This window comes from Cygnus atratus, chromosome 4, assembly GCF_013377495.2.
Source record: "Cygnus atratus isolate AKBS03 ecotype Queensland, Australia chromosome 4, CAtr_DNAZoo_HiC_assembly, whole genome shotgun sequence".
Lineage (NCBI taxonomy): Eukaryota > Metazoa > Chordata > Aves > Anseriformes > Anatidae > Cygnus > Cygnus atratus.
This window is the reverse complement of record NC_066365.1, coordinates 53,098,067-53,125,220: the sequence shown is the minus strand read 5'-3', so window position 1 is coordinate 53,125,220 and position 27,154 is coordinate 53,098,067. Positions and strand designations below refer to the sequence as shown.

The 27,154-nt window shown below is 38.5% G+C and overlaps 2 protein-coding genes across 28 annotated transcripts in view; one reads left to right on the top strand and one right to left on the bottom strand.

The window, feature by feature from the left end:
* NSUN7 (NOP2/Sun RNA methyltransferase family member 7) lies at nucleotides 1-21,974 on the top strand. Of its 4 annotated transcripts, none has more exons than XM_035555517.2 (16): nucleotides 1-304; nucleotides 432-514; nucleotides 1,653-1,716; nucleotides 3,038-3,146; nucleotides 4,827-5,103; nucleotides 5,496-5,554; nucleotides 7,139-7,269; nucleotides 8,608-8,760; nucleotides 10,083-10,266; nucleotides 12,225-12,435; nucleotides 13,121-13,264; nucleotides 14,015-14,116; nucleotides 14,645-14,759; nucleotides 17,946-18,063; nucleotides 19,769-20,410; nucleotides 21,564-21,974. In XM_035555517.2, exons 4-16 carry the CDS (start codon nucleotides 3,108-3,110, stop codon nucleotides 21,591-21,593), a joined length of 2,205 nt encoding a protein of 734 aa, XP_035411410.1. In that variant the 5' UTR covers nucleotides 1-304; nucleotides 432-514; nucleotides 1,653-1,716; nucleotides 3,038-3,107; the 3' UTR covers nucleotides 21,594-21,974. The 4 variants fall into 4 exon arrangements, with proteins under 4 accessions (XP_035411410.1, XP_035411430.1, XP_035411400.1 ...); XM_035555537.2 differs by having other exon boundaries at nucleotides 4,744-5,103; nucleotides 21,564-21,973; XM_035555507.2 differs by lacking the exon at nucleotides 3,038-3,146.
* Nucleotides 21,975-22,572: 598 nt separating this feature from the next.
* The window catches only part of APBB2 (amyloid beta precursor protein binding family B member 2), a 170,916-nt gene continuing 166,334 nt past the window's right edge, over nucleotides 22,573-27,154 (bottom strand). For all 24 annotated transcript variants that reach the window (XM_035555365.2, XM_035555219.2, XM_035555247.2 and 21 more), the window contains 2 exons: nucleotides 26,965-27,144; nucleotides 22,573-26,402 (listed from right to left, as the gene is read on the bottom strand). In XM_035555365.2, the coding sequence (XP_035411258.1) occupies nucleotides 26,235-26,402; nucleotides 26,965-27,144 (348 nt within the window). In that variant the 3' untranslated portion in view covers nucleotides 22,573-26,234. The remainder of the gene's footprint in view (nucleotides 26,403-26,964; nucleotides 27,145-27,154) is intronic.

The following is a 27,154-nucleotide window of genomic DNA, read 5'->3' as shown; positions in this document are numbered from 1 at the left end:
CTCACACGGCTCGGGGAGATCTCGGGCTTTAAGGACGGCTCAGCCCGGCCCCGGCGGCCCGCTCCCGGCCGGCCCAGGCCCCGCCAGCCACCAGCGGCAGCCCCGGCTCCCCGCCGCTGAGGGCCGGCGAGCGGCGAGCCCCGGCCCGAGCCCAACGGCCCCGGGCCGCCCGGGGGAGCTCGGTGCCCGCTGCCGCGGGCAGGGGCCGGCGGCGGGGCTTATGGGGCCGTGGGGGAAACTGCCCTGAGGGCTGCTGCCCTGAGGGCTGTCCGGCGCCTGGGGAGCCCATGGGGTGGCTGTGCAGGTGGGTAGCGTCCTGCTGGGTGGGTCTCTGTGCTTTCTGGCTCGGCATGTTTCTTGGGAAAATGGTGCTCGGTGATGTTCTTGTGGCAGGCTTTGCTGGTTTTTAACTAATCTTCCCTTACCTCCAGCTTCATTAATGGAGATTGGGATGGCAGGAAGCTTGGCAGTCTGTAGAAGCTCTGGGACAGACGGTCTCAGCTGATATTAGCAGGTATGGTCGTGCGTACCTATGAGATTAAGAGGGTAAACTACAGTAGATAGCTGCCAAAGATTTTCTCTTGATGTATAAGGAACCCTGTCCATGCCCACAGCCACTTTGCATGAATTCCCGTTAGCATGAATTCCCAGTAACATGAATTAGCATTGGGTGTCCTGCCTTTCCTGGCATAACACAAATGCAGAGGGGTTGCTTATTGCCTTTTCTGAATTGAGTCTTGGCATAGGCTTCCAAAAACAGGTGATAACTGAAGAAATAGTGAGTGTATTTGAGTCTATTGTGAGTAAATGTTATAGTTCTGGTCACTTAAGTCCATAAAGTCAAAGCTGGAGCTATCTTAAAAGCCAAGTGTTTATGTTACACTAGTTGACTTCAGCTCTAGGTGAAGTTACATATAAACTGGAAGTATTTATTTTTCTGATTTACTCTTCATATCGATCTATATTGTGTGCCACAAATAGTGTATTCGTCTAGTGCTGTTAATTCAGTTTGTAATTGCAAGACTGCATGGGCTTTGGGCAGCTTTGCTTGAAACAGAACATTCAAATAAATGAATCCAATTTTTCTTCATTGGTAAGCCTCCTGGTGGAAAGGATGGTGTACCTCTGGTGTTGGGAAGTGATAACTGAAAAATCTCTCAAAGATTTAAACCTGTTGGCCTTGAGACAGTTGTATTTGGTGGATATCCTGTGAGGGTACCTGACAAATGTTTGGTGTATCATTCTTTCCCAAATGGTTTAGAGACTGAGGGCAAAGACCACCCCAAACTTGTTGTTCAAGAGCTTGAACATAAAGGCTTTATTCCCTCTCACCCACATTCTCTTTATGTGCTGTTCCTGGGACTTCCCTGTGGGCTTAGTCTTAGAGATGTCGAACCCTTCAAATATTTGAGTTTGCCCAGCTGAGGCCTCTACTCAGTCATTGGGAAAAAAAGAAAAAATGTTATTCCTCCACTGCGAACACCACCAAGCCTCTTAAGGTGCGCTGCCTGGCAGAAAGGTTATGTAGCTCAGTTCCCCAGCTGCCTTATTGCTCAGTGCTTGCCACGTTCCTACTCTACTACTGGAAACCTGCAGTCTTCTTATCTTCATTGCTATTGTTTGTACTTAGATAACAGTAATTTGTGTTACAGGAGTCTGCCAGCTTCCATAATACAGATGTTTTCAGAAGAGAGGTGTTTACATCCCTTTGCACAGGTAATGGACAAAATCAATACCTTTTTTACCTTGTGGTGCTACTGGTAGTACTCATTGAACTGTTGTGCTAACAGTGGGCTTCTTGATCATTGTTACTGATGTAGTGGATTATGACTTGGAACCAGAAGTGAGGAGATACTTTCCTGCCTGTTTTCAGTGCTTTCACAACCAGTGTTGTCTTGAGATGCATCTTTGGGATCTTGAGGGTTTGTTTTTTCTTTCCCCTCAACCGAGTAATCTGTTGCAGATTCATTTCTTCCATAGATAAATGGAATGGGTCTTTTCGCTCTTCTCTAATTCCTCCCAGCAGAGCTTCCTATTAATCAAGCTTGGTGTTCTCTGCTTGGCACACAGTTCAGTAATCCAAGCTATGATTAACAGTACCACAACAATGCGGTGTGTCTGCACAGGGTAGAACACTCTCATCTCATCTTTATTAAGATGACATTTGTCTTTGGGGAAAGTGTATTCATCGAATCATCTTAATAGCAGTGGCAGCAAAGGCAGCTCATCAAAGAATTTACAAACAATAATCAGGAATTCTACAAGGCTTGAAAGTCCTGACACCACAAAAAGTGGTTCACCTGCCCCTTGTTCTCAAAATAAATATTTTGTGTTCAGCTGGAGGAGGGGTTTGAGCTCCAGGTCCCTGTTAGGTGCTGTCCTCGTTTCTGCGAAATTAGGGATCAAATCAAGATCAAATCAAATCCTCAGATCAAATTAGTACAAAGTAACTTAACAACATTTCAGATTTTTTTTCATTCAAAATACAAGAGTTCTGGTTTCATTTAGGTAATCTGAAACTCTACTCTAGCGAAGAGTCACAGCTTTCTTCTGGTAGAACTACTTGCTAGGTTTCAATATGACATCATAAAATAAATTTACATTTGCTCCATGGATCCATCGGTGCCTCACCTAACACTAGACACGTTGGTGCTTGACTCTCAACAGACTAAGACATTTGTCTGAGCCCAGGATCTCTGTGAATAGACAGTACAAGATGCTTCTGCAGGGTTAGCAGCTTTCAGCTTTGGGGTACAAATAATGCATCCTGGACAGGAGAATGAGAAGTGGCGTCCCCAGATGAGCTGCCAGAATTCAGGAAGCAACACTGGTCGTTTGTCAGGAGAATTAGGGGTTGCACTGGACGGACACTGACTTGTGCCCGTCTTGGAGAGATCAGGCAGGGATGGTCTGACTGTCACCAGTGTTGGGAAAAGAGAGCTTGAACTGGGAAATGCTGGCTTAGCGTGGAGGGTATTTCATGTCTGCCTGCTGGAGAAGTAACAGTTTGTGTTCCTCCTTTATCCTTCCAACCCAGTGTGCTACTATCCTCATTCTCCACTACGCTTTGTGTGAATGGGTGGAGGAAAGGGAAGAGGTTGAAAAGGATGTTCTGCAAGTATTTTTTATCATGGGAGAAGAGGCATGTAAGTTGTACTGTGGGATGTGAGGGAATATGGGGAAAAAGCTTGAGAACTGTTGTACTAAACTAACTTATGTAACGAAAGATAAGATGCTTTCTGTTTGGTCAGGATATCACCTTCTTTTTTGGATTTTTAGGCTGGCAGAAGAACAAATTCTCCTACTTTGTGCTGTCAACTCTAAAATATGCGGAGCTGTTTGTCAGCACCAGATCATGCCTAATTTTCGGTGTTACAGCTGCTGAATTCCTCATGTTTCTGTTGTATTCTTCCCCAGACAGGAAAGCTAAATATATATAATATATATATCTTGTATACATCTTATTTGTATCATGTACATAAGTGTATGTGTGTGTATATATATATCATTTTGTGTCTACATTTGTCTTGGCATAGTTAGCCCTATTCTGAATGTTCAGCCTGACTTCTAAGTCTACAAACATTGTTACAAATGTGCGTTAGCATCCAAAACAAGTCAGGTAAATCAAATCTCTCTATACAATCTCTTTAGGAGCATTTTTTATAAAGCATTGGCCTCTTTGAAACAAGTAACCAGTTTTCTTTGTATCAGCATTAGCAAAAATAAATAAGGTAAGTGAACTATCATAAATACTTCTACTATATTTAAGATGATGTATCTTTTAAGGTGTTACATATTTATCGGTGATCCGGATGAGGTGATTGAGTGCACCCACAGTAAGTTTGCAGACAACACCAAGTCAGGTGCGAGTGTTCATCTGCGTGAGGGTAGGAAGGCTCTGCAGGAGGATCTGGCTGGAAAACTGCCTGGCAGAAAGAAACCTGGGGCTATAGGTTGATAGCCAGCTGAACATGAGCCAGCAGTGTGCTCAGGTGGCCAGGGAGGCCAACAACATCCTGGCTTGTATCAGAAATAGGGTGGCCAGAAGGGCTAGGGAAGTGATTATTGCCCTGTACTTGGCTCTGGTCAGGCTGCACCTCAAGTACTGTGTTCAGTTTTGGGCCCCTCACTACAGGAAGGATGTCGAGGTGCTGGAGAGTGTCCAGAGAAGGGCAACGAAGCTGATGAAGGGTCTAGAGAACAAGGAGCAGTTGAGGGTACTGGGTTTATTTAGCCTGGAGAAAAGGAGGCTCAGGGGAGACCTTATTCTGCTCTACAGTTACCTTAAAGGAGGCTATAGTGAGATGGGAATCAGGCTCTTCTCCCAAGCACCACGTGGTAAGACAAGAGGAAATGGCCTCAAGTTGCAGCAGGGGAGGTTTAGGTTGGATATTAGGAAAAATTTCTTCACTGAGAGGGTTGAGAAGTATTACAATAGGCAGCCCAAGGAGGTAGTTGAGTCACCATCCCTGGAGGTCTTCAAAGCACATGTAGGTGTAGAGCTTAGTGACGTGGTTTAGTGGTGGACTTGTCGGTGCTAGGTTAAAGGTTGGGCCGGACGATCTTAGAGGTCTTCTCCAACCTAAATGCTTCTCTGATTCTATGATAGACTTACACGAGTACATATGTATTTGCAGAATTAGAGCCTAGAAACAAATTCTATTGAAAATCTGAAAATGAAGGTAAAAGTGTGTTCTACTGAAAGAAAATTTCATAATTCAATGCAAACTTTGTTTTTTGCAGAGGCAGCAAGACAGCGACTTGCACTTGCCCAATCAACAACTGGAAGAATGCCACGTTCTAAAAGTAACTCGGTGTCTTTTCAGGAGGATGTTACAAATGATACTTCACACTTGAGTGAAATGAAAATTTCGGATGTAAGAAGATCTGTTGAGAAAAGAACAATGACTCTGATTGGGAAGAATGGCTGTCATGACTCCGTCTACATAAACGCCGCTAAGATTTTTCAAGGCATTCGTAATAAAAAGCCTAAAGATAAGATGTTAGTGCAGTATGGTGATGACTCAGTATCTCCTGTGCTAACTTTTAAAGATGAGTATTCCCAGCGTGTGTGTTACGAACTAGCTTTCAATGCTCTGAAATGTAAGTACAAAACTTTTCAAAGAATTGCCAACAAAAGTGATGTAGCAGGGAAAGGTGTGTAAAATCCAGGTGTTTAGTTTCTGCCTGGCAGCAGAGATTTGGGTAATTTTTTGCAAGTTAAGTAGTAGGTTACTACTAGACTGGTAGTATCCCTCAAATATTTAAGTATATCTAAGTGTCGGTAGTGTTTTGTGGAATCAAGCGTTTAAAATCCATGCTTTTTCATGTAAGGTAATTATGCTTAGAGTTGTTACTGTTTGTGAGTGAACTTGGCTTTAATTTTCATGATACAAACTTTCAGGCTTTTCTCTAGTAATTTTATAAGCTTTTATTTTTCTTGCATTTAGTAATTGTGTATTTTATAGTATAACTTGTGAATATTTTCTTTTCAGATCAAGAGCTTCTTGAAGAAATACTGCTGGACAGTTGTGTTTACCCATGTCAGTCAATAGTAAGTGAACATTTTTTTAAGGAAATGTATTTTGTATTTTCTGAGTTGATGTAATCAGAATCTTTTCAGAGGGTCCTGACTCTATGATAGCCTGAGGCTGAAATACTGCTGTCTTTATCAGTTAGTTGTCTAAAGCATTAATCTCGAAGCTACTAGATGAGTGTTGTACCTGGATGCTGGGAATTAAAAGCTTCAAAGAAAGAAACCAGGAGAGTGAACCATAATACTTACTGCAGTGTATTACCTGCTCTGTGATGTTGTCCACAAGCAAGGAAGAGAATACTAGAGATGATGGCACTCGACCAGGAAGTTTGACTCCTGGGTTGTGTATATTTGTTGTTATGAGGCAGTTCAAACTCGTTTGCCACTTCCCAGGAGCACCCTGAGCAGCCCTGCAGGCAAGGATCCTTTTCTCTTCTTCCTCTTAGTGTGATGCTGCCTGTTGAATGCAATGTATGGCTTGTCCAGTTTTAGCGGGTTCAAGAGCAAGGTTGGCCCAAGTACAGAAATCAGGGCTTTTGAAGAAAGAAGGGGAAACTTTTGGATTCTGTTTTAGTTTCTCATTGTTTTTACATTGAGTGATGCTTTCAGTAAAATAAATGACTTCCCTCTGTGCTTTCCTTCCCACCTGCATCCCCTTGTGAGTGGAGAGCATAGAGTAAACCCTACCAGACAAAAGAAAGCACTGAACCCAAGTTTAATTTCCTGGACAAACTGCATCGTGTACAACCATTGTACTTGTTCCGGCAACAGTAGGTCCAGCTTACTCTCTCATCATACTTCCCTGCTGTAATGAGAAAAGAAAATCTAGAGGTGGCAGAATAATCTGCTATTCCTTCTAGTATAGTCTTCGATGCCTTTTGAAAATTACAAGATGAATTTGAACTGATGTTAATCATGAAGATTGATGTGAGTAGGCAAATGATCTAACACTAACGTTTGATTTTTCAGCTTATGCTTGTAAGGAAATAAGGAAATGAGACTTAGGTAATCACGTGTTATGTTTCACGGTGTGTCCCTAGTAACTTGAGTTTTCTAGCTTGTTTCAGTCATATTTGTGTGAAAGTAAGATGTAACTGAAATGCTTGTAACTGCTGTCTTTAAGGAGATGTTGCCTTATTCAAACATTTAGACATGGGAGAGAAATTTTACATTTGTCCCAACTGCAGAGTTGTTTGAGCTCATCAGTTGCTATGTACCAAATAATCCCATAAGAGACAAGTTGTCAGGAAGTTTTTGTTACCTCAGTTACCTCAGTTCAGAGGGAGCTACTTTACGAGAAGAAAATAACTTTCAAGTTTAAATTCTGATAACAGTGAAAGTTTTTAAGATATCCTATGTTACCTGTGCGTATAAAGGATGTTCTTAGTTTTGATAAGCTATGTAACACTGATTTATTTTTTTTTAAATTTTTGGTAGTTTACTAATTCTTCATGAGGAATTATTTTCATGTTCTTAGAAAGAAGTGTTTCATTGGAGTTTTTATGCTTCATACATGGGAGACTGCTGTTTGATATGAATCTTTTTGCAGAAGTAAGGCAAGCTTTGTGCCATGTTCTCTATCCAGTTGTTTTTCTGTTGCAGCCAGATGAATTAACCAGCTTGCTTGTTGTGATGCTGTATGACTTCCAAGACCGAAAGTTTGAAGCACGAGAGAATTTTGATGAAGAGGAACCTGTAGCAGAAGTTAGGAGGATAGAACATTTTCTATACAGGTATGCATGCTAAGAATTTCTTTTTTTGTGTTACATATTAGCAGAAACATAGGTTTTTATAACCACTACCTTTTTTTTTTTTTAATTTGTGAATATCACAGACGCCTTTCATCTTGAAATTTTATGGACTTTGTTTTTAATTTTTGATGAGAAAGTGGTTTGAAGGGAAAGTTTCATATTCTTGTAGTTAAGAAAAATATTGCTAACAAACTATCTTTATACTTCACTAGATTATTTTACTAGAAAAAGTTATGTTATTTTGGAGTTGTTGAACTTTTTTTTTTCATACAATTTTAGGAAAGAAGAAATATTTAGTAAACATTCATATTTATGAATGTAATAGAGTCAAGAGCCAAAGTATTGTGTAGTGGAATAACATACATTTATTTAGCTATGCTGCTATTTTGGAACTTCATTAAATATATATTATTTTAAGTAATGAGAGAAAAAAAAGACAATAGGCACAATAAACATTTTAAATAGTGTTAAAGTATTTGTTTCCTAAGTCTGTTGAAGAAATCAACTGGTATTTGGTAGACAAAATTGTTTTGCTGCTGGATATAGAGTAGCCCAAAAAGTTTGTGAACACCCTAAACGCAAGGTATTCCTGGAAGGCAGTAAGCAATATATCTTAATATTTGAAGTAGCTCACCAGCGATTTTTATTTGGTTTGAAGTATCATGCATCAAGATTAGGCATAAAGCTTTTAGGAGGAAGAGACCAGGAATATTTCGTCTGACATTTCATGTAATAAAAGAAGAAAAGTTTTGGCTGCCTCATCTCTGGAAGTGTTTAAAGCCAGGTTGGATGGGGCTTTGAGCAGCCGGGTGTAGGGGAAAGTTTCCCTGCCCATGGCACGGGGGTTGGGACTACTATGTGGTCTTTAAGGTCCCTTCCAACCCAGACCATTCTATGATAACAAAACTGACTCCTGCTTTTCATCATAATTCTATTGTTTCTTTATGTGTTTAGAGGTCAGCTTTTTTTTCAGATGCTCATTCTGTAAGTGCATGTGTTTGTCATTAAATATCTAACAAAAATGTGATTATATTCCACAGATTGCAGTTCCAAAACGTTTGCCTTGTTTTTTTAAAGCTGAGAAAATTGTCTCGTTTTGGAGTCACCTGTCATAATTCCAGTCCTGTGTGTATTCAAATAAAATATTCAGCTATACCACTGTATAGTAAAATGCCTCTAACTATGTATTTTCTGTAACAGCTTACAAAGCACGGTCTCACTGTCGGTCTCTGAGCAAGATCCTATTGTAATGGAATTATTGCATGTCAATAGTTGGTGCAAACATTGGTAAAAACTTAAGCCTGTGACTATGTTTTGTAGTTTTAGGATCAAATTGGCAGCTGCACTAGCAAGATGTCGCATCAAACATGATGCTCTTTCAATTGAATACATTCTACCAGAAACCGTACGGAAGCATGAACAAAGGGCTTCTGCCTTACCTTTATGTGTCTGGATAAATACATTTAAGACCAGGTAACATCTTAAAAGTATCACATAATATTTAAGTTTTTACATATGCTATCATATAGGTCGTATACACTTGTTTTAGAATTTTCCGGTTATATTATTACCGGTAACTTAAGTTTCTTCTAGTAAATGCTGCTTAGTACAGTAACATTGCCTTATGCTTTTTTGAAGTTTTTATATATTACTGTAATGGTATTCATAAACTGTAGAGTTTGCTATATTCTGTTGCTTTAGAAAGTTAAAAAGAATTATACGGATGAGCAAACTATATGATGAAAAATAGAGAAACAGGAAAAATTCTTTAAAAAGTGGGTGTATTGCTGTAAGTGATAACACTGTCCGAGGGAGCTGAGACAGATGCAATACTTAAAACTGGTGTTTATTCTGTAAGGGTAGCATAAATGTGAAATAAAAATACACTTTTTAAAATCATTAATCAGAGTATCACTCCATATATACACTGGTGCTCCCAGACCAGTAGTGATAAGTTAACCATACTGGGTTATTTTGTTAACGCATTCTGTTATACAGATAATGCATTTCATCATATTTTTAAGATTTTTTTAATACTTTTGTCTTGGATCAGTATTTTGTGCTTATGTTACAGGCTTTTTAAGATAAACAGGTGTTTTACACCAGTTGTAATTTTGTAAACTTTAGCTAAGATTAAGCTGAAAATTGCAGTGTTGAATCCGCATTTAAAGTACTATGAGTTTACAGCACTATCTAAAATTGCATTTCGACAAACAAGTCTTGGTGTATATACCTTTAAATCTTCATTATATTTGAATTGCAAACCTCAGCATTTCTAACTTCATTATGTTTACAGAAGGATTACTTCAGATATTAGCTGTTAAATTTATTGGTGAGCTGAACTACTTTGAAAGCAATTGAAAGAACCAAGCTATTTCAGCAGTAAATTTGCTACAGGGTCTCCAGAGCACATGGACGTTTGTGTATTGATGCTTTGAATCATTCTCTGGAGACACATGCATCTTTCTTCATTTATGTTATCAGACTTACTAACTTAAATGTTTTGAAATGGAACTTAGATGTTTTAAATAGTGTGAATTCCCCTCCTGCATTAGGCAGTATTACAATTTTATATTTTTACATGTATGTATGTGTTCGTGTGTCTAGTCTGTAAAAATATAGGTTTTAGATACACATATGTGTTTTACATGCCCACAGGTGCAGGTGTGTGTCTATATATAGTTACATATACACTAAAGAAATAAAAGGCAACAATGCAGATCATCAATATCGATGTGAACTATACTGCTTAAATAAGTGTCATATATTTAATGGTCAGGGCTGTATGTTGACAGCCTTCAAGATGTCATCAGAGATTTGAAGAATAAGGGATTCACAAAAGTTGAATCTGTGTCAGACTTCAACCGTTACACTTACTGTATGGACCAGCATTGCCATGATGTATTGTTTTTTCCTTCCTCTCTTAAAGAAGAACTGCTTAATTCAGATCTTTTTGCAGATTGCAAACTCTTACTACAGGTGAGTTCATGTCACTTTTGAGTGAGTAATACTAATCTGCAAACTAAAATAATGTATTAGAATGAAGTCATGTATTGTGTGACTGTCCTATTCAATCGGTCAGGCAGAAACACTCTCTCAAAAGGTTTTGGATATTTTTAATAATCAGAAGTTCAGAAACCGATTCACTTATTAAATTTAACATGCAAATACTAGTGCTTATAGTTCATAGTTATAATTAAGTTAGTAAAGTTTTTAGTTTTAAAATTAATTTTAAAACTGTCAAAATAAACGTCAAAAGTGGTTGAAGAGGCTGCCTCACTTCTGAAAATGTGAAGAAGAAAGTTTCTGTGTAACTCAGCATACATTACCCCCACTTAGTAGATAGTGGTATGCTAATATTCATAATATGTAGTTGAAGGGGAATATTATGAATATTTGTAATGGTATGTTCTGTTCATCATTATTCCAAGTTGGAAGGGGACCCACAAGGAGCATAGAATCGTAGAATGGTTTGGGTTGGAAGGGACCTTAAAGACCATCCAGTTCCACCCCCTGCCACTCCCACCAGACCAGGTTGCTCAAAGCCCCATCCAGCCTGGCCTTGAACACCTCCAGGGATGGGGCATCCACAGCTTCTCTGGGCAGCCTGTGCCAGGGCCTCGCCACCCTCGTGGCAAAGAATTTCTTCCTAATATCTACTCTAAACCTACCCTCTTCTAGTATAAAGCCATTATCCTTTGCCCTATCACTACACTCCCTGACCAAGAGTCCCTCCCCGGCTTTCCTGTAGGCCCCTTTAGGTAGTGTAAGGCAGCTCTAAGGTCTCCCCGGAGCCTTCTCTTCTATAGGCTGAACATCCCCAGCTCTCTTGGCCTGTCTTCATAAGAGAGGTGCTCCAGCCCTCCGGTCATCTTCATGGTCCCCTCCCCTGGACTTGTTCCAACGGGTCCATGCCCTTCTTGTATTGGGGTCCCTAGAGCAGATGCAGCACTCCAGGTAGGGTCTTTGGAGAGCAGAGCAGAGGGGGAGAATCACTTCCCTTGACCTGCTGGCCACGCTGCTTTTGATGCAGCGAAGTTACAAAGTAATTCTGAATATCTCATTTTCAGTATGGATTTGAATATTTCTGTGAATAATAGATTCACAGAAAAGAACTGTACGTGACAGCTCCATAGGTCATGGAAGAAAATTCTGAATGTTACTATTTAAAGATTTTCAAAGTGAGGAAACAGAACCCTGAAATGCTCCATTTCTGTCTAGTGGGGGACAAGGTGGTTCTTGATTGATGTGTATATATATAGATACTAATGTGAACGTAAAGTGCTGCTCTCCCATCCCTAACATAAGTCTTTGCAAGATTTGGTCCCAAAGTTTGCACCTGTGCTTCATGTTTTAACTCTGCCATTTCAAGGAACTTGATAGAGATGTTTGATACATATCACTTTCCTCTTCACATCTGTAGTATGAGATTATTTGCACTTGTTGTCTAATCTTTCTGTGTGCAAATCTGTCTCTGTGTTGTCCAAATTTAAGCAAAATCTTACTCTTTGCTCTGTAAGGGCTTCATTTCTCCTATATAGCTCTCCTTCAGGAGCTGCCTGAATGGCTTTTCTTTGATAAGTTGCCCCTGAGGATGAATTTTGCATATTATGGACCATGTTGTCTTTTCTGGAGCTGTCATTAAGAGTTCCCTCTTTAGGGGGTAATACGCACACATTTCTTTTCACCTATAGATACTATGTTTTATTAAGCATTTGAGTCAAACTATTTAAATTTAGTGAGTTTGACTTCTGATGTTTGAGTTCGTACTTTTTTTTACGTTCTATATTAGCTATATCTGATTATTTTTTCTCCTCCCCTCTTTCCTGTTTGTCATGAAAATAGTGAAATAATTTCCTAATTTGGAAAAGAAGGGTGGCACTCCTAGAAACCAAATTAGTTGGTCGTATTTAATTTTTTGTCTCATTATTTTGTAGGATAAGTCTCGCAGTCTTGCTGTACACTCCGTGCAGGCGCTGCTGAATACGGATGGTGACATTATAGTGGCTCATGTAGGTTCCCATCTGACCGTCGCCCATATGTCAGCGCTGAGAAGTCACAGCACGTCCAGAGTTTTTGTTTGTGGTGTAAAATCTTCAGCAAAAGCAGATGAACTGAGGAACTTGTTCAGTCATATGGGATGTGAAAGTATGTGTTTAAACAGTTGATTTGCATAAGGTATTGTTATATAGATGTGATACCTATCTATATATGTAAGATCTGTGTACGTTATGTTTGTGATAGCCATAAATATGACAATTCTATCAGAATTCAGGATCACTTGTTTGAGGATTTGGGAGGGTAGTAACAACTTATTTTTTGTCACAAGGTGAACTGAGAACTCTTCAGCTACAATCAAGCTCATCAAGTTTGCAGATTAATCATGTCATAGATTCAGACTCCTGATAGGTCATGGTGACGTTCTCCACATGAGCAGTTAATATATAATGGTTGGTGTCTGGGAAATTTGGAATCTGAGTATTTGGTGCCTTGGCTGTTGTTTTCAGGTTGATTTATACCTGTTTGTGAGAATGTTAATCCAAAATCCACGCATTCATCCAGCTTACCCAGAGGACGCGATCAGAACAGACTGTAACAAGACTGGCACCCCATTATCAGTCTCTTCAGTGGAAGAATGTAAGGCCTAATCCTTCTAGCTGTTTGAAATCAGCGGGACATATTTGGAGGATCTGGTCTAGCAGGCTGTAGCTCTATGGAGTTTTGTGGAACACCATTGTTTCTTCAACCTTACCACATTAAAATTAGGCAGGCTTGCTTTCTTGTGGAACCATCGAGTTTCCTCCCTCCCACTCTATTTTTTTTTTTCTTTCAGATATTCAGTTGTTATATGAAGATTTTACTGAGATTCAACCAACAGATCCCAGACTTCAAAACGCGAAAGTGATTTTGTTGATACCACAATGCTCTGGACTGGGTTTTAGTAATCCAATAGATTTTATTTTAAGTGAACATGGAGGTAACTTTTGATACCATAGATAGCACCACATACTTGCTGGTAGAAAGAGTATTGAAGTACTGTGATCTGGACATAACAGCTGCTTCAGTAAATTGTATCATTTAAAAAACAAAGCAAAACACCCCCTTCCCCCAAAACTTCCTTTTAGATTTCTAACTACTATAAAACTTATATTAAATGACTTGCATAATTCTGTGTGTGTAACGGATTTCCACAGTAGTCTACTTGTACAAAAGAGAATAATGTAAAATCAATTATGATTTTTCCACATAAAATGAGTAGGAGTGTATTTGGCCTAGCTTAAGATTCTCAGCAAGAAAAAGAAATCCTTCTATGTGGCACTGAAGGATTAAGAGCATTTTGTAAAAGCAATTTCAAGTCAGTAATATGAAGTTTGGGGGTTGTTCTGGGTGGCAGAGTATATACAACTTTTCCTAAAGTAAAAAGACTATAGGCAGAAAAATTTCATTCAATATACCAATGAGTATATAGTTTTCCATTAATCATGTTCCTTTATTGACTTTATATAAGTCCAAATTTCATTAAACAGAAACAAAGAGGCAGTAGTAATTAGAAGTAAACTTTAGAGGGAAAGAATTGTTCAGGCACTCCTTGGTATTGTAATTCATAAAGCTTACCTTCCCACTGCACCTGTAATGATAAAGTTTGTTACCAAAGCTTTTTCTACTAACTGAATCTTAAGACGCTAATAGCAGTAGTATTAATAAATTTACAACTCTTTGCATTTAGATGCAGGATTGCTAAGAGACCTTTTACAAGGATCTGTGTCTAAGGATAAACTCTGTAGTCTTGCTGAGCGGCAGCTTACCGAGTTGATGCATGCAATGAAATGTAAGTGTGCTAGCTCTCAGGCTTCTGAGGACGCCTGGTACTATCAGCTTCATTGTACTACAACCAGTTGTAATATTGTTAAAGATATGCTGATTATTCTATTAATTAACAGCAAGCGTGTAAGCAAAACCTCTAAAAATGATCCTCACAACGCTAAGGGTATTTCTGTTCTGTAATATTCATCAGCCATTAATACAACAATCTTCAGGTTTGTGTAGAGAGAATGGGCTAAGTCATACTTGATTTTGGCAGAGTTGTAAATGTAGTCTGACTCCATGCCGCTACTTTCTTCCCCCCCTCCATTAGCAGCTGTGAAAAGACTGGATGCAGCCCTGAATTTGTGCTGAAATCTGCAAATACTTGAAAAAGTTTTGATTATCCTCCTGTACATAAGTTTTTTAATATACTTTATTGGTAAAAGTGAAATACAAGCATAATTTTCATGTTGCTTTTGGTTCTTACTAAACCACTGTGTGTAGGAAGAATTTTAGCACTTTTTATTATATATATATATTTTTATTTTTGTAGTTAAAGTACAAGCTATTGTTTACTGCACTTCTTCAGTTTACCCAGAAGAGAATGAACTAGTAGTGAAAAAAGCACTGGAATCTGGTGTGGAAGGACATAAACTAAAACGATTTAGGTATGAAATGAGTTGTTCTGTCTAAGGAAACCTTAAAGTGTAAGTTTAAGTTGTAGCATAATTCTTATCCTAGACTGTTCTGTCTCTTCTATTAGATTAACTTTTAAAATAGTTTTCTGCTGCCTCTGATTCTGTTCATTTTGATGCTATGCGAGTACTAAGTAGTACTCAACTTTTTCATCTATTGCTTTCACCCTGTAAGTAGCTTAAAGGAGAAAGAAGCTAGTTTAAGATAAAATGAGACTAGAAGTCAAGGAACTTGCTAGTTTGCTCTCAGCTTCTTACCCAGAATGATCAGTTCTAGGAAAAAGGAAAAGGAGAAAGAAGGTAAGTCTTAAAATGAGAATATAATATAGAACGAGAACCTCTGCTGCTCAACAGTTCGTGCCTGTATTTAGAAGGGTTGACTTTTGAGGGGGAAACATGTTCCAGTTACAGAGCATCCTGTGTAATCTTAATAAATGCAAATATATATAGATGAAAAAAGTATGTGTGTTTGTGTATACTGTATATGTAGTTAAAATGTGTCAGCTGTCATCCTTGTCAGCTGAAGAAGTTTTTGGAAGTCTGATGGATGTTTTGATTTTCCTTTTAGTCAGTTGCATAAATGCAAACAGTTGGTACTTGCTTGCACATAGATAAAACAGTTGATTACAGGATGCAGGTTAAGAGTTTTTGTTGCATGAGAGAATAATACTGTATTTATTTATTTATTTATTAAACTATCCTAGATTAAGCTAATGATTGGCCATCCTGGGGAAAGGTACTGTGGTTCAAGATAGCATTCAGTGTATTTACATTTTCTATGATTAAAATGTTAAATGTTAACTATGGCCAATCCAAAGACTTCTTTAAAAGAAAGATGTTACACATACTAAGATACAGTACAATAAAATGCATCTTTCTTGCAAGTCACCAGTAGAAAAGAGCAACCTGCTGGAAACTTTACTCTAAATGGTATGAAATCAGGGCATGTCTTGTCAGTGGTGCTGTGCTAGTCCAAAAGTGTTTGTGGACTCCTACTCTAAATTACCTTTTCCTTTAGGATTTGAAATTCTATTAGTCTGTCATGTCTTGAAGTCTATGCACCTATTGCTGCAGGGGAAGTATGAGGACCTTGGAACACAAAGGTCTCCAAATTATTTGAACATAAATAGTACATAGTTCTGTTATATAAATAATGAATTTAATATTAAAAAAAAAAAAAAAGAGGATTCCTTTTTCATGAGCTTTGACTTTTTCAGGAAAAAAATCCCCCTTGTCTAAGACAAAATCCCCCCCAAAATTTTTCCCCAAAGTCAAAAACCTATTCTGTGTTTTACAGAAATGTCATGAAACTTGTCGTACCAGCAAATTACACTTTTACTTTCAAATCTCAGATGGTAACAAAGGGAAGGTGAAATTACATTAGAATTTTTGCAGACCTGAGCAAATTTGTGAGTGAAGACTGATGGGACTTCATAAATGACAATTCCAGAATCGGTTCATCCTTCCTTGTCATGCACAGATCTTGGACTTTTTTCATGCACAGTTCTTGTTGTAATGAAGCTGCTGGTGGCCAGTGTAAACAGAGCAGTAACAGAACGCCATAGATAAAATACGTAGTGTGAACATACTTAAGACGAAAGCTGGAACTGTTTATTACTTACGACAGTTCCTTATGCACCTTCCTTAGTTAACGTTTGACTGAAATAATGCAGGACAGAATGAAAAACTGTTGCAGAACTCCTGGAACCAGTGCTGGGAGTAGTGGATTTGAGAGAAACAAGTTATCTTAGTACAACATCCAATGGTATCTTTGCAGATCTACTTAGTACTAATTTTGTTTTCCAAGAAAATGGAGGACTCTCGGGATACTCTTAGGCCAGTTGCACTTCTGTGTGTTACATGTTTTGGAATTACTCCGCAGTGCTGGAGTGGCGTCAAACAAAATGATAAGGCCATGCTGGAGTTTGGGGGTCACGCAGCCGGTCTAACGGCTGTGAAAATGTAAAGGGCATTTTCAAACGTGTCCCCACTTTTGACAATGAGCTTACTTTAAGGATATAGTTCATAGCAAAGGCTCTACCTTACATAAGAGTACACATCGCAAACAGGTCTATGGAGAGGAGACGCTAAACCATTCATGGCTTTCTCCTTTGGCCATACAAACTTTGAGTCAATTTCTGCATTGATTTTCATGGTCAGCTCATCGCTTAAATAGATTCATGGTAACAGTGACCTGTATACAGCAATCAGACTAAGGATTAGCACTCTTTGCATTGGATGGCTAGATCTAAAAGCAAGAATCTCCTATGGGTAATAGGGCATAGAGTTTTATTTAGTAATGCAAGGGGGTGGGCTGTGAGCCTTCTCTCTTACTAAGTTCCAAGTGCCGTACAAAAAAAAAAAAATCTAGGTTACGATGAAAACTTGGGAATAGTTTTAGTGTTCCCATTAGAAATGGACAGGCCAACCAAACGAGGATATTGCTTACAAATATTGAAAATACCTCCCCATAGATTATCTTTGAAAAAAGCTCTGCCTCAAGAGGATCAATGAGGAGGGGCTGTATCTTAGCAGTCCACAGCAATGTGAAGAAGAGAAAAGTAAAAACTGCATAAGGACACTTCATCACATATTTCTGTCCTACAACACGTTTGCTCGTGACCTTACAAGCTAAGTCGTCGAGTCCTGTTCATAACAGCTGGACATCACTGGAATATAGGAAGAGCATGGGAAAAGGCTATTTCTTCCTTCCTCCCTCACTGACGTATTACAAAACTGTAATATCTGAAAAGCTGGAGCACTGGTTGTTGAGGATTAAAAATAAGTGAATCTTTCTAACCTATGATGTTTAGCTTACATATATTAAGAGCGTATACTTAATGAATCAAAGTTAACATCTTTACAATTTCTGCGTACTGTTGAGTGTTTTGAGAGCATTCCTAACTTCCTGGACAATGATCCAGCTATTACAGATCTAAGATGGAATGTAGTTGTTATGTTTATATATATTTATTTATTTGGTGGTTAATATAATTAATTCTCATGTCTGTCTTGAATTGCCTTTTTTTGTTTTAAATTGAAAATAGGCTTCATAAAACTGTCATTGCAAGATACAATTCTGAAATTGCTTTTAATATATAATTTACTTCCTTTAATATCCTTAATAACATCTCTTGGTCATTTCTTTATTTTCTGCAGGCTTATTCCTCCTGTTTTTTCTACGTGCTCCAATCCAGAGTCCTGCACTGACTTTTTTTTCAGAACAGAACTATCAGAAATTTCTAGTGGCTGTTTCCTAGCTATTATAGCAAGAGAGGTAAGCTAAGAAAATTACAATTTAAAAGCACTACACCAAAAAAAAAAAGAGTATTGTCATTTTCCACAAAAGAATGTATAAAATGGAACAGTTTAAACACACACACACAAAAAAACAAAAAAACAAACCCTTGCTCATCATTGGATGTCTCAAAAAGACCAAATATCAGGGGAGCAATGCTGCAGATTTTCTAGAGGTAATTAATTGAAATGTGCAACTCCTAGGTTTTTATGCTGAGCACAGCTTTCCAACGTGCTTTTTATGTCAGAGCAGTCTCTTAATCTAGGTCTGTGTGAGGAACATGTTTAGAGGAAATACACTGTTGTCACACCTTGGAATAGAATATACAGCTTGATTGAGAATCATGATAAATGGTGTCTAGGGAAGTTATTTGTTAGGTCTGTATGTATCACCAACATTTGCCAGTATCGAAGCAGGCAATGTCAGCAGTAGGGATTAAAACTTCATTATAATTTTACTAAAATAGGTATGAACGTTTCTTTCCAACACTAAGACATATGCAGATCTGGGTTGAAAAGCAGGCTTTTGCTGAGTAAATGGAAAAGTCTTGGCGTGACTTCCTGAGGTAAGGCCTTACAGGGATGGTTTGTACCTCTCAGCATCAAGCTCTTCATCTGGTGGCTGAGGAAAGTAGGACTTTCTTCACCAAAAGAAGAAAGCAGGGGGAGCTAATTAGAAATTCCATTGAAAATTAACAATATGAGATCTTGGTTATTTGTTCCACTTTCTGTCATACTCCAATTCCAGTGCTTGAAAGAAGCTTGCATCCTGGGGATTTAATTAATTAAATTAATTAATTCCCCTTTAATTAAAAGGGGAATATCTTATTAGAGTAAGAGAATCACACTTGAAAAGCCATTCTGGTTATCTATTATTGACCTCTTTCCTTTCAATTTAGAATATTTTTTTAACCCGCCTTTCTGAGCTAGTAAGTTTTAGTTAATCATGGTGTGTACATCTGTCTACCCTATTCTATTCTCTCCAATCAGAGAAAGAAACACTTGTTTTAGGTAATTGATTTGAACCATTTTTCAGTGAAATTCGACTGCATGGAACCAATTACCCCTAATAGCAACAGTGGTCAAATTTTAGGTGACTCTAGAAATGAGGGTTTTCTAACAAAACTTAGCCTAAGAAGTTAAACGGCAGCCTCTGTTTTTCAGGTACCTACCCTTCTTGTGTAGTTTTAAATAGTTTCATCACCACTGCTTCTCTTCCAGTGTTTGGCTATTGACCTAGCTCCTAGTTAATCTAGTTTGTGTTCTTTGCTTATGTATTATGAGCAGAGAATTTCATTATCAAGAAAATTAGTCATGCTTGATATTATTGATAATATTTCTGTATTTTAGTAATTATTTTTGACACACACACACTATTATACCGTTATAGATACGTTACAGAGCAAATCAATAAGGGAGCTGCATTAAAAAGTCCAGAATTAATTTCTACTCTTCAGGCCTGTAGAGGGCAAAGTCTGTGAAGAGCAAATGTTCAGATACCACTTTACACAACAGTCACGTTACTTATTTCTTGAATAAACAATTAGTGTTTATCAAATGTGACTTAAGTATTTCTGCTAGATTCTGCCATACCTTTCTTATGGGTAAATTCTGAGGAATCGGATCAATGGGTTGAGTTTACAGCTGTGGCGTAGATGTATTATTGTTTCCTTTGAAATTTTCAGAAAGATTCTTCTGAAAATGTGTCCGTTCAAGACATTTTGGCTCGTGCAGCAGCTAAAGGACTACTGGGCAGCATTGCAGAAAAAACAAAGGACAATGAGAACAAGCAATGGAAAACAACACAACATGGAAATGGCGTTACTGGTAGCGGTACAGAGCCTAAAAGGGCCGAGTTCCCTCACCATAAGGATATATCTAATATTAATGCTGTGGTTTCAGTATCTAAAGTAGTAACTAAACTGAGAAAAAAGAATGTCAACCAACCAGTCAGTTACGTTCAGCTGAAGAAACCTGTCAGCCCAGCTGCAGGCACAGGTCTTCCTCGAGTGCTGAAACACACAGCTCACTTGCCGGCTGTTGGCAAGGGCCATGGAAGACAGATGCTTGCCAGAAAGGCGCGTGCAGAACGTAAGAAGGTTGTGTTGAAGCCTGTGCAAATTGTTTTGCCTCCAGTGATATCACCATATGTACGTCCCCAGCCTGGGATGCCAACTTCCAGTTCCTATTTTGACCGGACTGGAGCAAAGAGCTTGAGTGACAGGGCACTTCCACCGCCTCTGCCTAAAAGTGGTCACGCCAACCGTGCTAAGGAATCGACCGTGGCTGTAAGGGTCCTTAAACTTTCCTCCAGATTTACAGAAAAGGTAAAGATTCCTGTATATATTCATTCACACGCTTACATTACCGTTTATCTTTATTCAGGATAATCTTACTATGGGAAACATTATGGGATATCTGCATGGAAATTTTAGTCATTTAAAATCAGTAATTACATTTTTAAGTGAATGCAGCTCAGCTGCATAAAGCTGGTAGACCACTGGGGGAGTGAGGTAAAAACTACTACAGCTTCTTGCTCTACACTTTAAAACGAAAAGTTAAAGCATACAGTTTTCTTTTCCCCCATGACCTGCATAGATCTGCATGAATATTAAATATATATTTATATATTTAAGTGAACGTACATTTAGTAAATGATTGGTTCTGTTTACAAGTGCTAGAAACCATTTTTGTAAGTTACCTTTTAGACTGTCACACATGGAAACTAAGCCTTGCACTGTAAGCCAGTTAGGTCAGCTTTATTTCTAAGACTGGATGTGAAATTTTGTACAGCACCTGGCCAAACACACGGCTTGCTTTCTTATATTTATTCCTTCAGTTTTTACTCCCATGTGCTTAAAAGCTATCATCAATGGAAACTAGATAAATAATCTGATACTAAAAATAATTGTCATAATAATGTAATGTCAGACAATGCTCATCTTAGTTGTCAGAGACTCATCTTAGTTGAAAAGAGGCATTGCTGTCAAAGCAGGTTATTTTTATAAATAGTATTGCTAATCATCTGAATAATGACTAAACACAGAGTAGTTTGTCTTTCTCTAGAAATTAGCTGTGGGATTCTAACCAGCTCCCTGTTGCAAGCAAATGCAGAGTAACTGGTAAACACCTACACTTGTTTTATAGTCCGAGCATGGCATAAAAGGGACGCACGCTTCTAATAAGTGATTTATTGTTAGATATGGACAATGTAAGTACGAAAACAGCAAACTGACAGAATGACTGTAAGAGGTAATTTGGGAATTGTTAGATTATATTGTTGCAGAAACGAAACAAACACAGCACAGCAGTCTAGAAGGGCAATGGTTCGCTGTGGCCCAGAAGAGAAACTTTCTTCTGGGCAACCATTTAATATACTCAGTCTGTAAAAATGCCTAGTGTCAGCAATATGATATGGAATCGTAAGGATTTAGACCCAAACTAGAGAAAGTGTTTTAACATCTGTATTTTTTCCCTTAGCACCAGCCAACCTGGCTGGATGAGCTTTAGAAGAAAGGATGTATTACACCACCAGTGTAGACAGCTGCCTCGTGTTCATCACGTAAATATCAGTGCCTCACCGAATCAGTGAACACTTCTTAGTGTTTTTAATCCGCACCAGCGGTTGTACTCAGTCATCACTCACCTGCTGTATATCCTTGTGTACCCACGCTCCTTACCTGTTCCAAGGAAAGGATAAGCTCTGTTTCTGGAGAAACTGTAAGGATGTATCTAGACCTGTGTGCTTGTAATGTATAGAACTGAAAAGAAATCCCCATTTTATTTCAAAACCATCTTAAAGGAGGATTCCACGCTAGACGAAAGGAAAGGAGTTTTTTTTTTTTTAAATACTGTTGTTAAATGCCTTAAAACTTAAGAGATTTTGTAGTTAGAGAAGTGAACTCAAATTAAAAAAATATATATATCAAAATCGGTGTCACTCATTTATTGTCATTGAAATGACTGCAAGATGAACACACGTTTGTCTGATGACAGGTATGCTGGGCTACTTACGTAACAAACATCATGATGTTCAACGATTGGCCTTATCTTGCTTGGCGAGGTTTGAGTCTCTGAAATGTTGTGGAGGCTAAACCAGTTATGAACTTGATCTTAGCAAAAATATCGAAGAGCTGGTAGAGAAGATTTTGATTGCGCAGGTCACCAGCTTACGCTGTAAGCACTGAACATTGCATGGTGGCAATATCTGGGGCTGACTTCAGATGTCTTCAAGATAGAAGCCTGAATGCTTAATTAACTGCTTTAAAAGTGACTTTTTATGGTAAAATTTTATCTTATATAACTAGTTTTCTGCAATATCGTTACATATTTGTAATTTTCAACTAGTAACTGTTAATTCAGCTTTCCAGATACAAGAAGTTCTATTGCCTCTAACCAACCAGTCTGTTTTTCCCTCCCCTCAGTCACAATTTGGAACAAAAAGAGAGAATTTCCCAGTTCCATGGACCAGTAACAGTTGAGACAATCATTTTATGCAGCTAAATTTATTCTCAGAACAGATTACATTTTAATGTGCAGAAGTGGTCAACAGCAGGGAAAATTATCCTTTTCAGTGTCAATTCGGTGCTTTATGCAAGACTGAGCTCTGCTAATAAACAGTGGCTGTTTCCTTCCTTCTTAATGCTGTTAAAATAAATCAAACTTACTTCTGCTGATTGTACAGCACAAGTTTTAGTAACGTATCGACCTGCCCAAGGAAGGAATCATGGCATTACTGCTAACGCTGTAAAGGCTGAGCCCCGATTAGCTGCTGAAATAAGAAAGTTCCGTTTTCCGTGGGTGCTTTACTAACAACTTCAGATCCCTAATCAAACATCTATGAAATGCTTGGTAAAATTAAAAGAAAAGGGATGTAGAACTCTCAGCAAATTACACAGAACTGGCATAAGCTATTAGATACTCCACAGCTTTTCTTCCTATCACAAAAGGGCCTCTTGTTTCAAGAGGTACAAGGTGGTTCTGCACACAATGTTTATCACTAAGAACTCCTTTTATTGTGAGTGGATTCTATGCCCCTTCCATGCAATTTTTGTTACTCCCACTTAACCCCCCTGTAGGTGGCCTCTATGGCCTTACATCTCCCGCATCCCATTTTTCCCCTTCAAATGAAATAGTAAGTGGCTTAAATAAAACCTACAGCCAGCACTGCAGATTTCAAAAGAAAGGCTTTTATCTCTAGTTTTCAACTGCGAATATAAATCTCCTTGCTTCTGCAAGGGAGCACATTAATGACATGACTGACATGTGATACTTACCTCTAACTTACTACTTGCATTGAAAAAAATTAAGAAATTAGCTTTGCTTTACATGATTTTTCTACAGACTTCAATAAAAATGTGACTACAAATAATTACAAGGCTTGCCTTTTTAGGCAACCTATAGTATACAGAGCAGAGAATGTTACAAGATCACGTCCAGTAAAGACAATACATCAACATAATAATGCAGGATATTTCAGTAAAAATAGAATAAATAAAATAAAAATATTTTAAGCTGTATTTAACAGGTTAATTTAAAATATGGCATCAGACATACAAGGCATACTGAACATGGCTGCCTGCCTACAGAATCACTAGGTATTATAAAAAAATGCATAGATAACTGAAGGGTTGCTAGAACATCAACTAAAACAGTAGCAATTACTCAAGCACACGTATGGCATACATACATTTTTGGCCATGGTAAAAGTGTCTTAATATATGTCTAACAAAAGGTACCGGGCTTTGCAATATTAGGTTCTGATTTTGCAAACACCTGGGTGTGTTTAATTTTTTGGAAAATAAGAAGGTCTACTGCAACAGAAGGGCCAAATGTATTCAGACCATTTGGCACACTGCTTGGATATTTGCAAAATCAACAGCATTTTGGTAACACAAAACTCAAAACATATATTGGCAAATGACTACAGCTTTTCAAATACCTGTCTTCTCCTTCAGCCCTTCCTGCAGCTGCACATTTTGCTAGTGAAAGCTAAGTAGATGTTCTAGCCTTGACAACACGGATGTGTAAAGATTCTTCACCCAGGTTCTTACCTTTACACTGCTGTTTCCTAAGTGGTGGTTTAGTTTAAACACGGAGTCTGTATCTCTCCTGGGGAGACTCAGCACTGTGTAGATACAACTACCAAACTGGATTATACTGTTTAAAATTCTTTGTAGAACAGCTGCAAATCCAAATCCTAAATGGGGTGGGCTTGCCTCCTCTCACCTCCAGCTTTCTCTGTCTGCTTGGCATTACCTGTCATCTGCACGGCCAAGTAGCCAACTGGATCAAATTCAGAGACGTGGGTGATTTCTCTAAGTTTCTTCACATTAGGCTGATCTGAGTTCTCTTCCAACTGTACGAACAATAGATGTGGTCCAAAGGAGGCAGCAGGAAAGGAAAGAATTGCTCCACTGCCATGGGTGCAGAATCCCTGTCATACAGAGATCAGAGGAGGATCAGCTCCTCCAGTTTAGATGGCCATAGTTGCATAGTTAGCCTTCACCTACCCCTGCTCATACCTCAGGCTGGCTTTACTTTAATAGTTCTACATTTTCCATGCAGAAATGTCTTGAACCATCGTTCTTTCCTCCTTTATTCTCAATTTGCTTTGCCCAGGTGTTGCTGTTGATTTCTTCCAATAAGAAAAAAAAATAGCATTCTTTGTTTATAACAACCTAGTATAGTAAAATAAAAAGTTCTTGTAAAAACAACATTGACAATGTTCTTTTAGAATTACATTATGACCAAATTTACACACTTAGGAGACAGATACAGTTTGGAACATACCTATAAATGGAGGCAAAGCATTTTTAACACTACTTAAAAATATCTTTAATTTTCCATTTCCAAAATTTGTACCAATCTGCAGGTCTAAAGAGAAGATGGCAAAGGGAGAAACTAAAGATATGTAACTGCAGTTGAAGATTAGCGTGAAGTACAATTTTAAGGGGCAATACTGTGCTGACTTTGTCAGGATCTGCACTAGTGTGTGGATCAAGGCAATTACAGGAGGCCTTTGGAGCAAAAGCATTGAAATTAAGTTGTCCCACTTGAAGCACTGTCCTGTCAGAAAACATCTCTCCCATTATTTTGTCACAGAGCATTAAAAGTAAAAGAAATTTCATTGAATTGTGCAAATAAAAATATGATTGTTCTTTTTGTGACACACTAAGTGTTCAGCAACAGACTGAGGGGAAGGGGGAGTTGTGCAACCAGATAATTAATTGAACATATAATCAAACACTCATATGGAAAAGGTAGGTAACATTTTAGTCTCTGTAAGAGTTTTAAGACAGTAAAACTACCGATTCTTTCTTATTCCTGGTTGGTATGAGCTCTATGTGGAACAAATTGTATTTTTGATGGATTAATGACAGATTTGGGACAATGAGTTTAACAGCCAACATTTGCATTAGTATGTTTAAAAATGAAAAGCTTCAGTGGGTCACCCTGTACTCAATTACTGAAAACACTCCTGGATTTTTCAGCATTGGTTTGGTATCAAACATGATTCTTCTCTACAACCATAATGTATAAACAGGCGATCAAATGACGCAATGATTCAAAAGCATGTCAGGGAGATGGTGCAGTGATTGCTAGACCAATGCTGACAAACAATTTAAAACTAACAGGTGTAGTTCAGTAAAAAATAAAACTTGGTATTTAATCTACAGTAATTCAACGGCAGCTGATCCTTGGTACCTACTCCAGTGTTGAAAACTGAGCAAAGTGCAGTAGGATTTAAGATTGGTTTGTGGCAAATCCAGCTCGAGACGGTGAACCTATCAACTCTGGCATCATTCATTCCAAGGACTTTAGCATGAGTTCACTGGGAAGGACGTGGCCATATTCTTTTTTTTGTGTGAGTTTTGGTAACGTTCATGTATTTACAGTCAAGCAGACCTTCCATCGCTCATGGTGTAACTCAGTGACAGCAAAAAATTATTCATGCTTCTTTTCATATCACACGATGGTGGCAAGAACGAGAGAACATGCTTGTCTAACATTGTTTTGATAAGGATAAATTCTCTGAAGACAAAGCATCAGCAATTTGAAATGGAAGGCCAAACATTGTCAGTTCATTTTCCTTAGTGTAGCTACTGTTATCTGCAGTTAAATGTTAGGAGAATCTTCTCTCTTACGCAGCTAGGGCATCTCAGTGACGGGGCGTTTCTGTTTCAAAGTGTCAATGAGGGACAACACTCCTCTTTTCACATTAGTTGTAACTCTTCTCGTCACCGAATCTGCAGGAGGTGGGGGTGGCCGGACTTTCTGTGAAGGTGGTCTGGCTACTAAGCACTTCTGATACCGTAACTGCAACAGAGCAAAAGCATTCTGCAATCCTCATTGTATCCAATTCTTTCAGAGCATTTAGAATACATTTTTAATACTTTCCCACGAAATACAGTCAAACCTCCACTGTGACAAACAGCCCTACCGAAGTCAATGGGACATGGGTCTGTCAGGCTCCTCTTTAGCACGTGCCAGATGTGCTATACTAAGTCATAGGAACAACCCTTTGAAAATTGAAAAGTAAGTTTCCTGGATTCATCTATTCTTGAACAAGGATTATTTTTCAGTGCATTGTCACTGCATTGTATAACACAGCTGGGAGCACAGTGCAGCATTAGATAACTTCTGTAACAAAGGAAGAGATCTCTACCTTACACAGGCGTTGAAGAAACATCGGTGGAGGTAAGGTGTTAAAGGGGCATTGCTCACTAAATTGACATTTCAAACTCATTAAATAGATCAGAATCCCAATGTGTGTGTTCTTTCTATCTCAGAAAATTAATAGAATTGCAAATTTGGAAATACATTTATTGAGCTAGTGGAAAATCTAAGTACTGTTAGGTGCCTTTTCAAGGTCACTTACCATACAAGCAGCCTGAACAGCTTCTGATACGTTGCCTGCATTTGGCTCACACCAAAAAACATGGCACTCAAAATGCTGGTTTCCCGTATCCATAATGAAGGCAAATGTGTGAACATCCTTGCCTACTCCCATGAAGGACAGGAACCGTACACGACACTCCACCATGATTTCCTCTTCATTCTGGTTATGA

Bases quoted from the DNA above. Each gene is read 5' to 3' on its own strand.
- NSUN7 (XM_035555507.2), top strand. From the start codon at position 1,678: ATGTTTTCAGAAGAGAGGTGTTTACATCCCTTTGCACAG. The intron at 5,555-7,138 runs GTAAGTGAACAT...TTTCTGTTGCAG, and splicing joins TTTACCCATGTCAGTCAATA to CCAGATGAATTAACCAGCTT. The intron at 18,064-19,768 runs GTAAGCTAAGAA...TGAAATTTTCAG, and splicing joins TAGCTATTATAGCAAGAGAG to AAAGATTCTTCTGAAAATGT.